General features: G+C 42.6%; 1 protein-coding gene across 1 annotated transcript in view; it reads right to left on the reverse strand.

Moving 5' to 3' along the window:
- ZSWIM6 (zinc finger SWIM-type containing 6) overlaps nucleotides 1-19,484 on the reverse strand; it is a 95,190-nt gene that overhangs the window by 41,193 nt on the left and 34,513 nt on the right. The window contains exon 2 of the mRNA XM_083153248.1: nucleotides 10,690-11,046. Within this exon, the coding sequence (XP_083009374.1) occupies nucleotides 10,690-11,046 (357 nt within the window). The remainder of the gene's footprint in view (nucleotides 1-10,689; nucleotides 11,047-19,484) is intronic.

Raw genomic sequence — 19,484 nt, forward strand, 5'->3', positions numbered from 1 at the left:
CAGCCAATAGGTGGACAAGTGGAAAAGGTAGAAATAATAAATAAGGTTTTGACCGGGTGTAAACAGACAACCAATAGGTCGACATGGGAAAGGTAGACATGAGTTTTTCATGGTTTTTGTATCTGTCAACATAGGTCGACATGGACACAGTAGTGTGGCTCGCTGCTTCGGGAACACTATAATTATCTAACTATGTCCACTTGGATAAAACAAAAAACATTCTTGGAAAAAAATGTGAAACTCATGTTAACCTTTTTTTGTCAACCTACTGCATGTGTCAACCTTTTCACCATGTCAACCTAAGGTATGTCAACCACTTCCATCTCCTGTCCTATGGCTTGTTGACCAATATTATTTGACCTATTCACTGTCAACCTAGGGACTGCATCCCTATACCGGCAGGGTGTATATACACCTATGGTCAGTATACCAACACATACATAATACCAACTGTTGAAATACCTATCATATCGCATGGCATAATGCAAAACATGTTAAAATACAGACAGTTATAATCCAGAAAAATTGTATGTTTACGGATTCTAAATCCCATCTCTGACAGCTCCCCCTACAGGACTGATATGCAGGAAATGTTGACTTTTTTTGTACAACTCCTTATTTGTGAGAACAAAAACAGATTAAAAAATCCACATAATACAGTAACGCAATAAGTTGTCAAAAGAACTTCCAAAACCACACGAGGCAGCAAAAATGAACACGTTCAAGCGGCCTCTACAATGCAACAAAAAGGCATACATGCAGAGATATGTAAACAAAATGTCTATTGGGATTCAGTATGAAATCCCGGCGGTCGGGATCCCGGCGTTTAAAATCCCAACACCGGAATCACGACCACCGAAATCCCGACAGGGGGGGGGGGACGTGGATGGCCCCCCCTTGCGGGCTCACTGCGCTCGCCATGCAGCGGGCCCGGTGCCTCGTTACGCTCGGCACACTAATTTATTCTCCCTCAAGGGGTGTCGTGGACACCCACGGAGGGAGAAAGTGTCGGGATTTCGGCGGTCGGGATCCCGACCGCCGGGATTTTAACTGCATCCCGTCTATTGTAGTGGACTTGAACAAGAATGGGTAGTGTCAAAATGGTTACGCACTTATATAATTGTCTGGCTGTTTTTCCACAAATCAACACAACATCTGTGTAATAGTTTAGTATGTAGCCGTGCTGACGAAGAAGCGTTCACCAATAAACGGCTTATAATGCTCCTACAACAACTGGGATCGGATGGTTGAACCTTATTTACTATTTCAAAAGTTCAAAAGCCAATACAATTCACATCAGAATCGTGTGTGTGTATACGGAGCCTCGATCAGGTCAAGCCAGGTACACAGAACATGGGGATTGGGAGGTTACCTCTGATCAGCCACTCATCGAGTAAATGTGTATCCATCTTTAGGATATATTTACTGAAATACAGAGCTGCCAGGTTCCATGCAATTAAGCGTGAATGCAGCATAAGTACAATTTTTGTAACTTTTAGAACTGAGAAAAAAAAATCCATGGTAATAGATCCTATACAGATTCAGTCGCACACAGATCAATCATGAAACGGTTTGTCACATCTTCAAGACTAAGCCAGATGTTTGGGTTAAATAAATGCAAAAAAATTTGCTCAGCCCAGTCACAAGACCTAGCACGCTGAGAAAAGCCACTTGGGTTGTTACATCAGGACATTTTCTGGGGAGGGAAGCACTAAACTGGCCTATACTGTATGCCTTGTACCATGCAGTAATATAAACCTTTAATGCCCATACACACTGGGCGACTGAGCTAAATGTCACTCAAAACAGCACCGTTGAGCAGCTTTCAGCTCAAAGCCGCCCAGTGTGTATGCCCAGGCGGTGAGCACTGCTGCGCGCTCCCGCATCATCGCCGGGAAAGCCGTTCATCTGCTGGTAATATCAGCAGATGAGCGGCTTTGAGGACGGCTTTGCATAGCGCTGCGCTATGCAAAGCCATCCTCTCCTGGCTGACGGGGCAGGGGGAAAGCCGCTCAGTGTGTGTGGCTGAGCTGCTATCCCCCTAGCGTTGAACACGATCATCGTTGTCCATACACGCTGGGCATAGTCGCCCAGTGTGTATGGACCTTAATACAAACCTGGTCTTTCCTGCTACAGGTTTGACTACAAGATATGTATGGAATACCAGCAGTCAGGATGCCTACTGCCATAATCCTGACAAAAACCGCCAACTAAATAATCCCAAAGCATTCTTTGACTGTTCTTTGATATTCATGCTAACATTTTTGTATGGAAAGATAATGATCAACTGCGGGATCACAGATCGGTGAATGGAATTGGAAAACAGTTGAAAACAATAGTTGTACCGAGGTGGCCTCCAATCAATATAGGACCAGCATACACAACAATGCCATAGATGAGGTATCTTAGCAACAGATGATAACATTTCACTAAACATCCTGTAATTTATAAATCCATTTTGATAACAATGTAAGAAAATAGAAAATGTTGAAGGGTGGATGCTCTATAGGCGTTTGGAAAGATCTAAACCGAGAAATTGGACAATGGTCTTATCTGCTGGTTTTTTTTTTTTAAAAACAAACTAAAACACTCCCATCAAAGGGCGTAATTCAATTTTTCAATCCTAAAAATTAGAATTGAAGGTAAAAATTTAGACTGAAATGCTATGCCACTGAGGGAGCATATACTGCTCCCACCATGTTAACCACAGGAATACCACCTTGCTAGTTTGGAACTTTTTTTTGTTTATTTGTCAATTGTAATTTAATTTATTATACAGATCGGTATCTGATAAAGGGAAAATGTATACATAAATCAAACAAAACCACAGTGTAAGCAGAGAAACAATTCTGAGAATCATAACTGTAGAAGTAGCTAACGCATAAGGTATCACACATAAAAATTATCCCATACAACACCAATAAAAAAACACCATAAATAATAAAAAATTTTAGCAATTAACTGTATATTTCCTCGCTATTAAATAATCCCAAAAAAATGTTAATTTGAAAAAATCCAAACTTCCCCCTTAACTAGAAAAAGGGCAAATAAAAAAACCCATACAACACAAAATAAAAGATTACAAAACATGACATAAACTAGATATGCTGACTAAACAAGAAGGAGACTCAGAACAAAATTCGCAGGTAGGGTCGCAGGGTATACCAACCGAGCATGAGAACATGGGACAATCAGATAACAAATAGACAAATACTCTGCTCTCTTGTCAGGTTCCATTCATCATAACTTAAAATTACTCAAGTCCCCTCCCATACCCCACATACGGCTGTCAAAGGATCTATAGGATGTTTAGGTAGGAGGAAGGCGTAAACAGCCCAAACCAATATTAAAAGTCTTAATAGGTGAGGACGATCTCAGGCATTGGGCCCTAATTGCATGCCTAAACTGAAGATATTTATACAAAATTAAAAAAAATTAGGCAAACCAAATTCTTCCTTCAAACATTCCCAATAAAGCTGATCTATAGTCGCTATATTTTGGGTGTTCCTGACCCCCCTTCCAGAAAGGACGTTTAATTCATGAAGCCACGATAGCGCCAAAGGGGAGTTTCTGATATAAAGCATCAAATTTAGTTAATACACGCAAGGCCTTCCAAATCTTTACAGCTTGAGGGTATTGACGAAAAGTGTTGTAGCTGTAATGGGGAGTAGTTCAGTTCAACCCTCTTAAGAGAGGCAATATGCTAAGAACCCACATTGTCATCCTTTAACCACATCCAGCTATGTGATAGTTGGGCAACATAATAAAGTTGTAGATCTGCAAGCGCTAGACCGCTGTCAGTTCTAGTCCTAGTAAGTAATGGTGCCCACACACTAGAACGATTTTTGGGCCGATTGGCCGATTTTCGATAAATCGGCTGATATATCGGCCGATATTTACCGATAATCGGTCGAAAATCGTCCGATGCTCGCTCCCGTGGATCTTTTGCTAAATCTTCTGATCTTACGTGCTGCACAAAAGATCAGAAGATTTAACAAAAGATCTTAAGAAAAATCTTTGGTAAAGATGTGCGCTTGCCTGAAATCTTTTGTCCAGATCGGACAAAAGATTTGAAGGCTAATTTATGCGCACATCTTATGATCGCAGATCTTTCTAGTGTGTGGGCACCTTTACCTTTCCCTTGTAGCATACCAAAATCCTTTGTTTGTTTTTTAAGTGGTATAATTCAGTTAACCAGAATCATGCGATTATCAAAATATAGCCCAGTTAACACAATTGTGTATTCCTTTCAATCGGCATTTATCTATTACTGCTATCAAGAATGTAATTGGATCTGATGACACTCTAAAAGGAAGGCTCCAGAACTGGAAAGGTTGATTGAAAAATAAGGAATTTGTTGATACGCTGCTCTGCCAGAATAGTGAAGGAACAAACCCATGAAGATCACAATAATAAAAAAATATATCAAACTCCCGGTCCCTACATACTTTATTTTCTGGATCCAGAAGGCAGCATTTCCCTTGATTTACTGTGTTAGGACAATGACAGGCTGTAATATATAGTTGCTATTTTTTATGGCATTCTTGGAGGTAAAGACCTTTAAATCTTGTCCCTGGCTGATGTGGCTGTTAAGACCCATTTCTTGAGAACATGGTACAACGGAATCCATTAGATCTAAGGACAGATATTACTGCCAATGCTATCAATTTCACTACAAAAAATGATGGCTGTTCAATATTGTATATACATTTTACTAATTATTTAAGCGTGTCTGGGAAAGGTTTGTCAAAAGAAGATACAAAGAATAAATTTATTTTTGCAGCATTCTGTGGGTTTCCTTAGAACTTCATAGAAAACGTAGAATTAGAATGAATCCTATCTGCTGTTATTCTTCCATCCTGATGTAATAAAAAGTAGAAGCTGTGAAGGAGAGAATTATAAAATCGGTGGCATTAAACTCAGTGTGCACTACCCAGTATTCATCCGCTTACCACAAACGCACCTGCAAGTGGATGTGTAGGACTAGAGACCTGGACTACTTTCAGTCCTCTTCCAAAGAGGGTTCTCTGCTGGGAAGCCAATCTCTTAAGGAAGATGGTGCCTGTATGATGTCAGAGCTTCAGGACAATGTCCATATCCTCCCGAGCGCACACATTGTACTAGAGAATCTCAACTGAGGTTGTGTGGTGATCATAATTAACCACTTCTAATTGAGGAGATCCAGGAAAAGAACCTCGTAGGAGGGAAATTACCTTAATAACCAGAGATGTTTTCTTAACTGTCCTGACAGAGGTGAAAGGGAAAATAATCCTCTGATGTGATGGAGGTGTAGATGTAGTTGAGAGGCAATGTAAAATCTGATGTTACACTAGATAACATGGTAACCAGATTACAAAACAAGGGCTAAATGTGTTTTGGAAAGCAGTCAAGCATGCTTTCAGACCTTTCCAAAGAGACCGATTGTTTATTCAATGATGCCCCTTGTCACAGAAGAACAATCACCAATTTAATTGCCTAGTTAATGAGTTGGGTAAAGTTTCTTCTGGTAGAATGGAACATATATGGGTGACTAGATTCTAGAAGGTCAATGCGTAAGTCTCATAAGAGTCCTAATGGTACAAAGCATTGGTTCACATGAACGATTGATAATGTCCGCTCTACAAATTTTCATCCAGTGACAAGACCATATTTGTCATTTACACAGGCTCATAGGTCAGGCTCCATATGGGACCTATAGAGAAAAAGCTTAGTCCTAAAATATCAGGCAGCCACGTCACATATGCTCTGAAAAGCCTACCATTCAGTGCAGGGGTAGCCCACGCCAGTCCTCGAGAGTTACCAACCGTTAACCTTTTCTATGTCTCCTCACAGAATCACAAGTGAAGTATTTAGCCCCACCTGTGGATCTTATAAAATGTGTCAGTCAGTAATGAATGCACCTGTGAGGTGAGCTGGAAACCGTGAACTGTTGGTAGCTCTCGAGGACTGGAGTTGGCTGCCCCTGATTTAGTGGAACCAATGCCATCTCTATTAAATTAGAGCTCAATTATAAATATATCACCACAAGTTCTAGTGACAACTTATTGGAGTACTTAATGATCCTCAACAATTCCAGCCTCAGTGTCCTGTACATTTCATGCATGCTACTGGTTAAGTACTTTTACACGGAATCTGGATTATTTTAAGTGTGGTTCACAAATGTCATCAGTTTAGTTTGGTAGATAGATTTGCCTGGCTATTTCTGCATGCCAATTAGTGAGTGTTTTTGAATTGGAACATACATTGTGAAAATCCCTAAAATAACATTCACGTTGTCGGTAGGCTTGATTTGTAGAATGCTATACTTATGCAGGGAATGGTTTGCTTTGAAGTAACCGGCTGCAATTCCACTTTAGTAATTAGCCAGGGAGAAACTAAAGATGTCCTGAGAATGTCACTAGCTGAATAAAATCTCTGCAGCGGCAAGACCGTCTAGTCCTGTTTGAAGGAGGTGGATGGATTCTTCTGAGGTTTCAACACCCAATCCTCAAGGCACACTAATGGTCCAGGTTTTAATGATAAGCATGCTTGGCCATAGGTGACTTACTTAGCACTGCAATCTATTTGATTTAACATCTGTTCTCAGCCATGGATAGCCTTGAGGACCTGAACTGTAAAGCTGGATACACACCTACAGATTTTGCTGTCTAATATAGCTGGTGGGGACAAACATCTGGTAATGTATGGGAACAAAGAACAAATCAACCATTTGCTCCCAAATGTTGGAAAATAGAAAATAACTATTGTTAGGATACTTTCTTTTTTTTTTTAAAGCCAATGGATTTAACCAATTTGTCTGAATGACCATTGACTGTTTGCCAGTGTTTTGCAATAAATGTTCTATTCTCATATGCTCCCACACATTGCACGATTTTTATTCCCACCAGACAGATTAACATACATCTTTGTGGGTACCCAGCTTTAGGGTACCTTGAGGACAGGGTCTGGGAACATCTGCATTAACCCTTTAACAATTCCATAAGGAGAGGATCTTGTAGGTGACCCGAATTCATTTTGAGGACCAAGAAATATATGCTCATTCCTCTGGTAATATTTTCTATAATGGAGCTAGTTATTTTTTGCTTCCCAATGTGGTTTTCAATGAACAGATGTAACTACATACATTTACCATCTGTGTGCATCATCAATGAGCATTATGCACTGTACGACTCTGCCGAGCCAGGGGGTCTCTGTTAAACTTTTTCTCTTAAAAAAAAAAAATCTGTCAAAATGGTACTTGACAGTATTTTCCTAGAAAACCCTAACAGCATGTCATACGCAGATACAGCCGTGGTCCCACACAGATTATAACCATGCCACATATTCTAATCAGCAGAAGCTGCTTGTGCGTCCTTTTTGCATTGCTTTGCAAAGACTCATTCAATGAAAAAAGTTGCACAAAATGAAGCTTGAAGCTGCGGTCATGTCACAGCATGACGAAAAGGGCTGTTTAATGCGGTAGGCTAAATGTATGTGGACACATCTGTATTGTATTTCTCAAGGATCCACTATATATGTCTAGAATGCAGGAGACAGCCAAGCTAACACATTGGCAAGTATTCAATGCGGCTGGCGAGGGGGTTAAACAACGAGGATTGCAGAAAACCAGCGATCCTTGCGCTTTAACCCCCGCGCCGGCCTCTTTATTCAACGTTCGGGGGAAATCCTCGCCGAGAATTCCCCAAAACAGCAGAAAACTTGCTGTATTTAGCCGCGAGTCTCGTTGCTTCTGGAGCCATATATGCCAATTCCCCCTCACTCAAAATATGGAGCAAGGGGGAATTGGCGTATGAGGGGGGGGGGGGGGGGTTTGCGTTGAATACTGACAGGGTGAGTGGTGACAGCGAGCAGGAAGCCCTGCACGCTGTCGCCACTCGCCCACAGCATTGAATACCTGCCATTGTATATGTATACATGAACAAACTGATGTCCATATACACAACCTCCCGTCTATCAAATGCAGCTCACCCAGCCAGCAATTAGTGGATTTCTTCTTGAACCATTAGGTGTGCGCAGAAACTATCTTTTTCCATTCCCATAAGGGCCAGATGTACTAAGCTTCAAAGTGATAAAATGGAGAGTGATAAACAGCCAGCCAATTAGGTCCTACTTGCCATGTTACAGGCTGGGTTTGAAAAATGTCAGGCAGGAGCTGATTGGTTGGTTGTTCATCACTGCATCTGACCCTAATGCTTTTCACCTCACTCCTCAAACCATTCACCTCCATCAGCATTAATGCCCCCTCAAAACCCATTCATCATTATGGGCACCATTCTGTCCCCCTCATCAGCCAGTCCTCATCAAAACAATTATTATGCTCCATCCACATCACAAGCAAATCATTAATGCTCCTTACCTGCCACACAATCGCATATTCTCCATTAAACCATGCGTCTTATTAGCAATCCCAGCCCCTATCACCGCTGACAACTCTTTGGCATTATCCATCCAGAGACTAAGCAATCTGTAAATCCATTCCCCACCATGTGCCACAACAACTAGGTGCCGGCTGTCAATGCTGAGATTCTATTACAGATACAGAAGCTTGGAGGAAAAGGTGGTTCCAAAGGTTAGGTGAAAAAAGATGACCTGGCACTTCAAGCAAAATTCCAGCAACCACAAATGTAATTGACCATTTTAAATGGTCACAAAATCTGTGCGAGGGTGAATGCGAAGATGCAATCTCTGCTTGCGGCTTCCTACTGGTCCACGCACCCGTCCCACCTACACTGCCTGTACTATAGCTGAACACAACACTGGGAATACGGAGGTGGAGATGGGAGGTAGACTTCTAACCTGACATAAATGCAGCCTCAATGGCCTGTTTTTTGTTTTAATGAATAAGTTACTTGAGGTAGTGTACCTGTGAAAGTTTAAGCTTCCAAGTACAAGAGGTGTTAATTAAACCATGTTAAAGACTAAATTAGAGATCATTTCTGGAATAATTTAGCTGACGCGTTGAATGCAGACAGTGATAACCCAATCCAATTCACATGCAGAATCTACAGCAACTGTATGTCTGCATAAAATGATTTGTGAAGAGCGCGTATTACACTTCCTGAATACACAGCCCATTAATTGGCTCACACTGTAGAATCAGAGGCACTTCAGAACCATATAAGCCTGAGGAAAATGTAGCTTGCAGAATCCCATAGCCAGTGAATGACGCACAATAATTTCCTCCACGTATACTTTAAGCAGCAGAGAAGTGTATTACTGTGGAAACAAGACACACCTTTTTGCTAAATAAAAATTAAATTAACTTAACTTAATATGAAAGTTATATTTAACATTTTTATTAAACATAATGCTTCAGAATCTCATTGGTGGGGATGGGGTGGGCAAACCCATTATGGCAAAGGCTAACCATACCTTACGCATCTTACAAAAAGCAAGATTTGACCGTGCGTGGCCCCGAAACCACAATACTGCCACATAAAAGGGTTTTATTAGCTCATGTTTGAGGCCACATTAAGCTTGTGGTTGGGCTATTTCACCTCTCTGCTGTAACAAACTGGCAAGTAGCTTCTCACCCATAAAATAAATATTACATTGTAATGCTCATCTAATCTACAGAATTTTATTTAAACCAAAATGTTGCAATAAATTACAGAATTTTTTTTTCCTCCCAACTACAGATGTAGGGTGGGATGCTCTAACATCCGTAGCCCCAATCCGCCAGCTACCACATCGATAATAATCGCATATGCACTAACATATGCGATTATTAACGCAAAGGACAGCTCTTGCGATAAGAGCTGTCCTTTTCGATGTGGCCTGGTCTAAGACCTGGGAGCCATCTGTGCATGCGCAGAGTGACGGCGCCAGCTGCAGGGCATGCTGGGAGGGATCTGTGAAAGATCCCTCGAACAATGCTGCGGAGAGAAGCCCATAGGCTTTCGCCATCTTTTTCTGGTGATACTCCTGGCAGCGGTACCCCGGCATGCGGCTTTTAGTGCATTCGAAAGAGCGGTGAAAAACAGGTTTTTACTGCATTAGTGCATCCCGCCCATAGCCGCTCCAGAAACATTCAAGCTAGGTTTATTCTACCTGACCGCAGTACACAATTTCTTAAAGAGGGCAATTCATTGTTTTAGTCATATTTCTGTATGTACTCTTCTGAGGTGGTGAACAGAAAAACTAGCCAGTACCTGGTGGTTTATAGCACGAAAAGCGTGATAAGTAACGTCAGTCTCGACTCACTGAACAAACAATTAAACCGCTGTTGGGCGCCCATTACTTAGAACGTCCCAAAAAATTTGCATCAACAATAAAAACATTGTTCAAGTATTGATAACTTCTGGAATTACCGCATGTTGGCCGAAGGAACAATCTAATAATTTATGGCTTATTTAATTTAACTTAGGAAATTAGATTTTCTTGAAATTCTAATTTAAAAAACCATCATATTCCAGACTGGAAACCTGCATACATTAAACATAATGTATAAGACCATTAATGGACAGTTGGTATTCAAAACCAATAAAAAATGCAGCAGCTGTAATCCCTCGAGGAACTGTAAAAAAAACTTCTCGAAACCTCAATTTTTCCTGTAATGCCGCTTTGTTGCATCCAGAGATTGTAAAGCAACCATGATCCGTAGAAGATAAATCGTGCCCAATGTAAGGTCAGCAAATTCAGGACAAATAAGGGAGGGGAGTGATCTTACCAAAACAAAGCACCACTCACCATGAACTTGATTGATTTCAGAGTTCTGTGACAGAATTTCATCTGCTAGTTTCTGAGCGGTCGGCAAGACCTCTGTGTGGTGAACGGTAATCAAATACTGTACAAATTTCTGCAGCTGGTCTCTGTTCATTTGAAAGAGGGTCTCTGAAATAGGAAGATGCAGCTTGACCTGATCGGGCTTGCGGATGCGGTATAAAGACAGCGCTACCACGTGCGCGCAGTAGAAGATGTCCTTGTTCCCACAGCTGCAGGTCACTGAGGTAATCTTGCAACGGTCAAAGCTGATCGCTACATTGCAAACGGATTCCGGCTCGGACTGCATTGCAGGCTCCGTCACTGTGCCACTTAAATGGAAACCTGCAAGAAAACAAAATAGAAATTACAAAACAGATTTCAAGATTACGGTTTAAATATATAGAGCGGACTTGTATATAAAATATAATGGAGTAAAAAAAACAAAAAAAATAAAAAAAGAGGGCAGTTCTAAGTGTAATGTGTACAAACATTATGGATGCTGTGGCCTCCACCATCATACTTACAGGTTGATTTATCATGCAGTGAAAAGTTGACCTGTGCAACAAGATAACCGCAAAGCTTCTACCAATCACTTTCTTCAGAACACTGTAGAAAGTGATCGGTAGAAGCTTTACGGTTGCTGTCGGAAACTCCACTTTTTTCACTGCTTGATAGTCCAACCTCCATATCTGCATTGAGAAGCGGACACATTTCATTTCAGTCAAACACACAAATTGGGTGGGTGGGGCAGTTTTAAAGTCTACTTTGGACCAGATAGTCCAACCTTCTAGAGTAAAATGCTACCAGAAATAAGAGAAATTTAGGTAATTACTCCCATGTGAACAATATAGATACAGATCACTAAGTAAAATGATATAACCAACAAGCAGACCGCAATTTGAAGCTTATAAAGTCAGACCAAAATACAGAATAAAAGGTTCCTAATATGCGGGAACGAAGTTACCAATACAGACTGGTGCAGGTTGGGGGAAAAAGCCAATGTAGGTAAAGGCCCCCATACACTAGCCGATTTTGGTCAGATTTCAGCCAGATCAGTCGGATCTGGACGAAATCGGACCAAAATCGGCTAGTTTTGATGTCCCCTCAGATCCGATGCGCGGTCCCGTGCGCATCGGATCTGCGTCGGGTGGTCGGACCTGCTGCACGTCCGACCACCCGACTTGGGACCTAGTGGGGCGGGGCGGCGGTAGAGGGAGCAGGGGGGGCTGGGGACGCGGCGGGGGACACAGGCGGCATAGAGCCGGGCAGGGGGAGCCGGCGGGAGCTGTCAGTACGGAATAAAAAAAAAAGCCCATACAATGAATGGGCGGCCTGTGATTGGCTGAGGGCTCTCTCAGCCAGTCAGCAATTGGCTGAGAGAGCGCTCAACCAATCACAGGCTGCCCATTCATACATAGCAGCAGCGGAGACGGGCAGCGCAGTGGCGGCTATTATATTTTTAAAATACTTGTCAAATGACCGGCCGCTCTCTGATTGGCTGAGAGCTCTCCGGCCAATCAGAGAGCGGCCCGTCATTTGACAAATATTTTAAAAATCGAATAGCCGCCACTACGCGTCCCGTCCCCGCTGCTGCTATGTGTAAGTACACTGCCCACCCAGGTCAGCAGCGCTCACTGCACCCGCCCCCACCGCCGCTGCCCGCCCCCACCACCGCTGCCCGCCCCCACTACTCCTCACCGCCCTGCAGCTCCCCGGGTTTTTTTTTTGCATGCGATTTATCCCATGTAAAAAATGGCACATCAAGTGCCAAATTGTATGTGAGCCTCCCGGGGAGCTGCCGGGCGGCTCGCAGGTAAATTGGGTCCGACTTGTCCCTAGGACAAGTCGGCCTAATGTATGGGGGCCTTAAGAGCCAAAATGTATATAAAACCAGGGTTCCCAAACATGGTCCTCACGGCACACTAAAGGTGCTTACACACTGGCCGATATATCGGCTGTTTGACTGAATGATCAATAAATTGATGCAGTGTGTACCGTCAATATATCGTGTCGGCTGTGCAACAAAGCCGATGCCAGATTAATCTACGGATATTAAATCGGCGCAACGTATTGTGTGTACAGGCGATCTGCCGAGCACCCGTACAGCAGCTGGTGATTGGTCGCTCAGTGGGCGGGCAGATGCAAATGGATCAGGCAGTGTGTGTGTGTGTGTGTGTGTGTGTGTGTGTGTGTGTGTGTGTAGAACAGATATCTTACTAGTGGGTAGGCCCCAGTTGACTTAATTCAGTGATTTTGAGTTAACCATCTGCAGCTATATCTGCATCTCTCATGGATATCTTACCACTTGCCTAGCAGTAACGTATGTGATACAACCGCAGCCAGGAGTCCATTACCTGGATTGGTTATATTACATATGCCCGGCAAGCCAGACTGCTTCCCCTGGAAGGAATCCAGCTGCACCTTGGGAGTGAGCCGGCAGTCTGCCAACGGACATCACTCCTGAAATCGTGCCCCAGAATGCCTTGCAAGTGGAAGGCCAGGGTGCTTTTGCTGGAAAAGGGAATTTTTTTTTTTTTGCAGTACATCATCCCAATGCCTAACCCCTGGCTAAACACTTTGAGTGGCAAATTTCAGCGTCGCTCCCATTTGTTATATAAATTCAAATAATAATGTTTCGTAAAACAAAAAAATAAATATTTTCTATATAAGGTAAACATTACAGGTCATTATAAATAATTGACAAATTCACTTTGCACTCAAAGGGTGAATAAAACAGAGAGTGATAAGGCAATCAGCTCATAACTCATTTTTCAAACACAGCCTGCAACATGACAGTTACCAGTTGATTGGCTGTTGGTTTGTCACTATTTTACGACTTTTCATGCTTAGTACATCTAGCCCAGGAAGAGCACTGGAGAATATAGCATTCAGAGTATATTGTGACACACTGCTGTGTGTCTATCGTGTCATATTCACAATACCTTGCGCAGACATCTTATTCACCAAATACACATCTATTGTACTAACTAGGGACACCTCCACCCATCCCTGATCACATTAAGTCTATAGGACAGAGGGGGAAAGTGCTGGTTACAATTCTCAAGACACCCAGGAACCGATGCCAACAGCAAGATTAGTATGGAAACACGTTTACACACGTAGGACAATGTTATATTCAGCTGACGAGAATCACACCCAACTCTAAGGTTATTAGTCCTTTAACATAAAGCTTTATCAGAAGGCAGCTTCCTCTCCACATTACTGACAAGTGCATCACACTGTACCAGTCATGGCAGCAAGTGGTGTAAATTGCTCAACAACTTTGTTTTCAGAAGTGCGAGTCAGACGAGTTCCCACTATTTAGATGCGAAGGGCAGGAGTGCTTTAGGTCACGTGCCAATCAAAATATCACTACACATTTATTATTTATTTACAGTTTCTTATATAGCGCAGCATAGTCCGTTGTGCTGTTTGCACCCAAACTAACCTGCAAAGAGGTCATCTTCACTGGTCAGGTCCTGATGGTGTAACTTCCACTAAGGCACTAACAAATGTTGGCTGTTTGTATATGGTTTCTGAATGTTTGCACCATAGGACACGCCAGCAAGAAAATATATATATGTCTACATTGGTCTAAGGGGGGGTTACAATTGTTTTATGTGGTGTAGTAATTAAAGGGCGCACAATGAAGTGACTCAAGGCGGCCATCAATTATCGCACCAAAATAGATGGGTTTAGTCTTATATAGCCACAGACAGCAGATTTCCAAACTCGCTCTCCTGGGCCAGAAATGTGTCCCGATTCTCAAATAATCAATGGGGCAGCGTGTAGCCCTCTTGGGCCTCATCTGAACCCACCCCCCCTCCCCCCACCTACAGCTCTGTCCTGATTGGTCAGCTTTGCTTGTTGTATCTTGTAACACTTGTGTAAAATGGCTGCTGATCTGCAATTATAGGTAAGAGTCTCTTTATTTGAACTTAATGTTAGAATCATTATCAAAATAGAAATTAATATGAGATCCCTGAATTAAATCAAATTGCAGATCACTGATGTGGATAGACTAGAAAAGCCTCCCCCGCCCCCCCCCCCCCCCCCCCCCCCCCCCCCCGTGTCCACGTAGAAGACAACCTCTGGCATCTCTGCGTTCTAAAATTCCACATATGGACTATAATGCGGATTAAGAAGACATATAAACACAAAAGGCTCTGAAGGAATGGTTCAGGAGAGGTTCTTCCAGAAATAACCGGAAAGCTACCACCCAGTCTGCTCCATACGGTAAACGCCACTTGCTTAAATTTTACTCTCTGGACAATTACAAAGATATAATGAAACTTTCTAATGCTTAACTTAAAAAATTATTTCCTATGGAGTATAAATGCTATGCTTAATAGATTTTGACCACAATGGTCAATATGGGGCAGCACGGATAGTGTAATGGTTAACATGACTGCCTCACAGCACTGATGTCATGGGTTCGATTCCCACCATGGCTCTAACTGTGCAGAGTTTGTATATTCTCCCCGTGCGTGCGTGGGTTTCCTCCGGGTACTCCGGTTTCCTCCTACAATCCCAAAATATACTGGTAGGTACTGATGTGAATGTTTACATTTTCTCGGTAAAGCACTGTGGAATATTTGTGAGCTATATAAATAGATGGATCATAATAAACTACAACTTTCTGAATTACACGTTTTCCTTTAAGGGAGTCTGCAGCCACGCAGGACAGTAACGCCAGCGAAAGGGAACGGAGGGGTCCAATGCACGTCGTGTCTGATATATTAAAACCGGCCAATTGTAAAAGGAAGGGAGAACAGGTAGCCTAGCAGTAAAAGAGAGGAACAGCTATCGAAAACCTGACCTACCCCAGTTATACACATCAGTCATCTAGCGCAGCACAACATTATCGGAAGTGAGATGATCCATCTAATTTATTAGTACATTCCAAACCCCCCCCCCCCCAACAAAAGGACTGTCTACAACATGCCTAGTGTACCAAAATAATCCTCCACAATTACAATCTAGTCCTGAAATATTCACTCCCCAACTGCTTTTTACAGGAACACAGCAAAACCCCAAAACTTTCCAAGAGGAGCGCCCTCTAAAGACCCGGTGCAGTGAGGTATCCTCTGCGGCTTGTCATCCTTGTTAGTCATAGAACGCTTTATTACAGCAAGATTAAAGTACAAGGCTTCATAGTACACGTTCATCTGGAACTTTCCCTGCATTGTGCACTCCCCGATTGTCACTGTGCGTTACCCTGCATACAGGTCTAGGCACTCAGGGGACACAGTGAATGCTGGTTATAAGCGTGCACACGCAAGTCACTACTTACATTTATTTGACCTATCACCATCAAAAGCTATAAAAAACTTCAAAACAAAACCCCCCACAATACTAATGTGTGCAAGGCCTTTTACATGTGGCAGGGGAGAACAATAAAATAAAAAAAATCAATGGCACAGCGATTGGAAAGAGATTACTGCAGAAACTAGAGAGATATTTGCTATTCCCTTCTAAGGATCTCATCTGACCGTAATCTGTTGCGTCCAGCACATTAATCTGGATTAGATGGTAAAACCAGTGACCTCTACTGAAATTTAATATTTTTTTCTAATAAAGAGGGCTACATTTGTTAGTCAGCATCTTGTACAGTTTTTTCCGATAACTATAAATGGGATTTCCTGTATATTTTGGTTTACACATCTGAGACCAGGATGTGAACACACAAAAGAAAAGCATCCTGAAATAATGACTGTACACTCTGACTAAGCAGAATAACTATAAAGGCCGGCTAGTCACTGAGGTAATGCATTACACAGTGCACTATATAGTGTGAGATTCTGATCACATTAACCAAAGGGAAGCCCCAACCTCTCCAATTTGTCGCTCCTGGGCCGCCCACCACTCCAAGGGCCAGATGTATCAAGCTTCAAAAAGTGATAAAATGGAGTAATAAACAGACAGCCAATCAGCTTTTACCTGTCATGTCACAGGCTGGTTTGAAAAATGCCAGGAAGGAGCTGATTGACTGGTCGTTTATCACTGTCTATTTTATCACTTTTTGAAGCTGGATACATCTGTCCTAGGGAAAAATGATTTAACCCCACTACACATTAGTAAACAGGTAAAGTGAAAAGTGGGAAAGGAAAAAGCCCAAACACATACTGATGACCAGTCTTTAACAAGCAGATATACAGGGCCAGATGGACGACCAAAGTTTGTGGAGGCCTCAGGACAACTAGTGAAGGACAGTCCCAATACAATTGCCAATAAGACATGTTAGCGATGTTAAGAAGAAAGACTACTACTCCAAGAGCCAGAAATGTATTTAATGTATGTAATACAGTATTACCCCACTATGGGGCAGATGTATTAAACCTGGTGAAGAGATAAAGTGGAGATAAAGTGGCCAATGAGCTACGTTTGAAAATATAAAATTAAGAGTTGATTGGCTGGTGCTTCATCACCTTCCACCTTGGGCGGATGTACTAAGGGGAAAATGCGGTAAAATCCACGTTTTACCGCATTGTCCTATGTACTAACACCCCGCCGCCGCGTTTCCGCATAGTATGGTATCGCCACCTTTGAGTGGCGATACCCTATAAAAGCCTATGGGCTTCTTTTCCCCGCCTCCGCAACAAACCCGCCGACCCCCCTCTCCCCCTCCTCCAGCTTACCTTCCTGAAAGGTCCTACTGGACCCGGAAGGTAAACCCTTCCTCCCCCTAGTAACACAGCCGGACGTCCTACCAGCTGCAGCCTGCTTAGCTGTCCCCGGCTTGAGGGGAGCAGGAGGCGGCAGTACAGGTGGGGGTGTCCATCACCGCATATATTAGTACATATGCACCGGCATCGCGGCGGCCGGGTGGCAATGTATATTAATACATCCCGTCCCTTTATCTCTTCCCCAGGCTTAATACATCTGCCCCGTTATGCAATACAGAAACCATTGTTGAGGGTCCTTTTTGGATTTAGGGGCAAGGGGGGGGGGGGGGGGCATGACCTGTTGTCAATTCACTGTATATACAGTATACACAGACTGATTGAAAAATCGGTGATCAAGTTATAGGACTTTGAAAGCTTGCAGCATTTGACGAGTAATAAAAGATCCAGTAACCACGGTCCCGACACTGCTGGGGGCTCCGTCCCTTTCATCTTCCACTTTGATTTGAAGAACACATACCAGAAATGTTTTTACAACCATGAAAACAGTTGGAAATACCAGAGGACAAGCAGAATAAAAACAGAAGTTATAGATCAACTAATTCACTGCTCGCAGTATAACCAAAGTCTCCAAAACAAGAATGTGTCCCAAATCAGCAAGCAATATAGACGCAGTGACGACAGATACAGGAATATGCCACCAAACCAGGTATAGTAGGGATGACGCTCTACAGCCAGAAGATACAAAGTACAGTGCACTCTCCTGGGTAGAGTAAGCCATAATTTATATACCCACCTAGGCGTATACACAAGTTAATCAGTGCCTGATAAAAATAGCCCACGCTGCTGGCGACACATGGCAGGAGGTTACTACAGTGGAATGCGTATATTAGAACAAAGTACACAAATGAAAGATAATGCCCGAGACAAAAGCAGGGACATTATCAGGAGGTGCCAGGTTCAGATGTGGAAGCATTTCCATAGATTACCCTGCAGACTGCCAAACACATGTTAAAACCAATGAGATTACAATATGAGTGCTTGCTCTTTGAAATGTAGATTATGGCTTTGGAATGGAAAGAAAAACCCATTAATAGTGGAAAAGGACACACATTCCATGAACAATTTTGACTCCAGAATATATCCGATCATATATGAACTAGTCCAGCGTCTTGGACATTCAAGCAACAATATAGCAGGTTCTAATAGGTCAGTCTGTAAACTTTAGGTGAATATGCGGGAAACAAATGGCCAGCAGACAAAGCTCCCACCTGACCCAGGGACGGCCAATTGCGAACTTCTTACCGTGACTATTCTTTAGCATACAAATCAATCCATCCTAACTGATGCACCGTCCCCATTGTTAGACGGTGAGGACTGTACAGGGCACTCGCATGGATTACAACTGAAGCATTCCTTTGTAATGCTTTAACAGCTTAACTGGCTTCCCCAATTAAACTGAGCAATGCTAAACTATAGGATTTGCTGCTCTAATTAGTTTGCAAATTAGCTACAAATTGAATTTAACACCTGTAAATTGGGAAACACCCATGATTTCTCCAGTGTGCTTAAATAGGGCCCCATCTGTTACACAAAGGGGGGGGGCAGTTTGTGGGCTACACTTGTTTCCATCCTAGCAATTGATAAGAATGTGTAGCATTGACTGAGTCTCGCTGAGGACTACTTTAAACAGGGTCGACGGGAATTCTGTCGATATGCAAAAGATTGACACGAGAAAAGGTTCAAACTAGTTGTTCACGGTATTTGGCGTCGATTTTTAAGTTCCAACTAGTTGGTTGGTTGGACTGAAAATCTGGTACTGTGTGGGGGCAAATGCCAATAAGCAATTTGCTCACAAACGCAGGAGAATGGACAAAAACATTCAGTAAAATTGTTTAAATCAAATAGGTCCAACTACAGTACATTGTCTGAGTGACAGGTGTTGTCCATTTTCAGATTTGGGAAACAAATTACTTAATTACAAATTACATTTGCTCCTATCCAGTACCAGGTTTTTATTCCATCCAAGCAACTAGTTGGATGGTTGGAGGAAAGTTGGTTTGATGTGTGGCCGGCATTAGTCCCTATCCGCTCCTACCTCCAATCTCTGTCTTCACATCTCCCCCTCTCCATATCCACTAACTTTGAAACAGATCA

Source organism: Crinia signifera, chromosome 1 (genome assembly GCF_055691185.1).
Source record: "Crinia signifera chromosome 1, ASM5569118v1, whole genome shotgun sequence".
NCBI classification, from domain to species: Eukaryota; Metazoa; Chordata; class Amphibia; order Anura; family Myobatrachidae; genus Crinia; species Crinia signifera.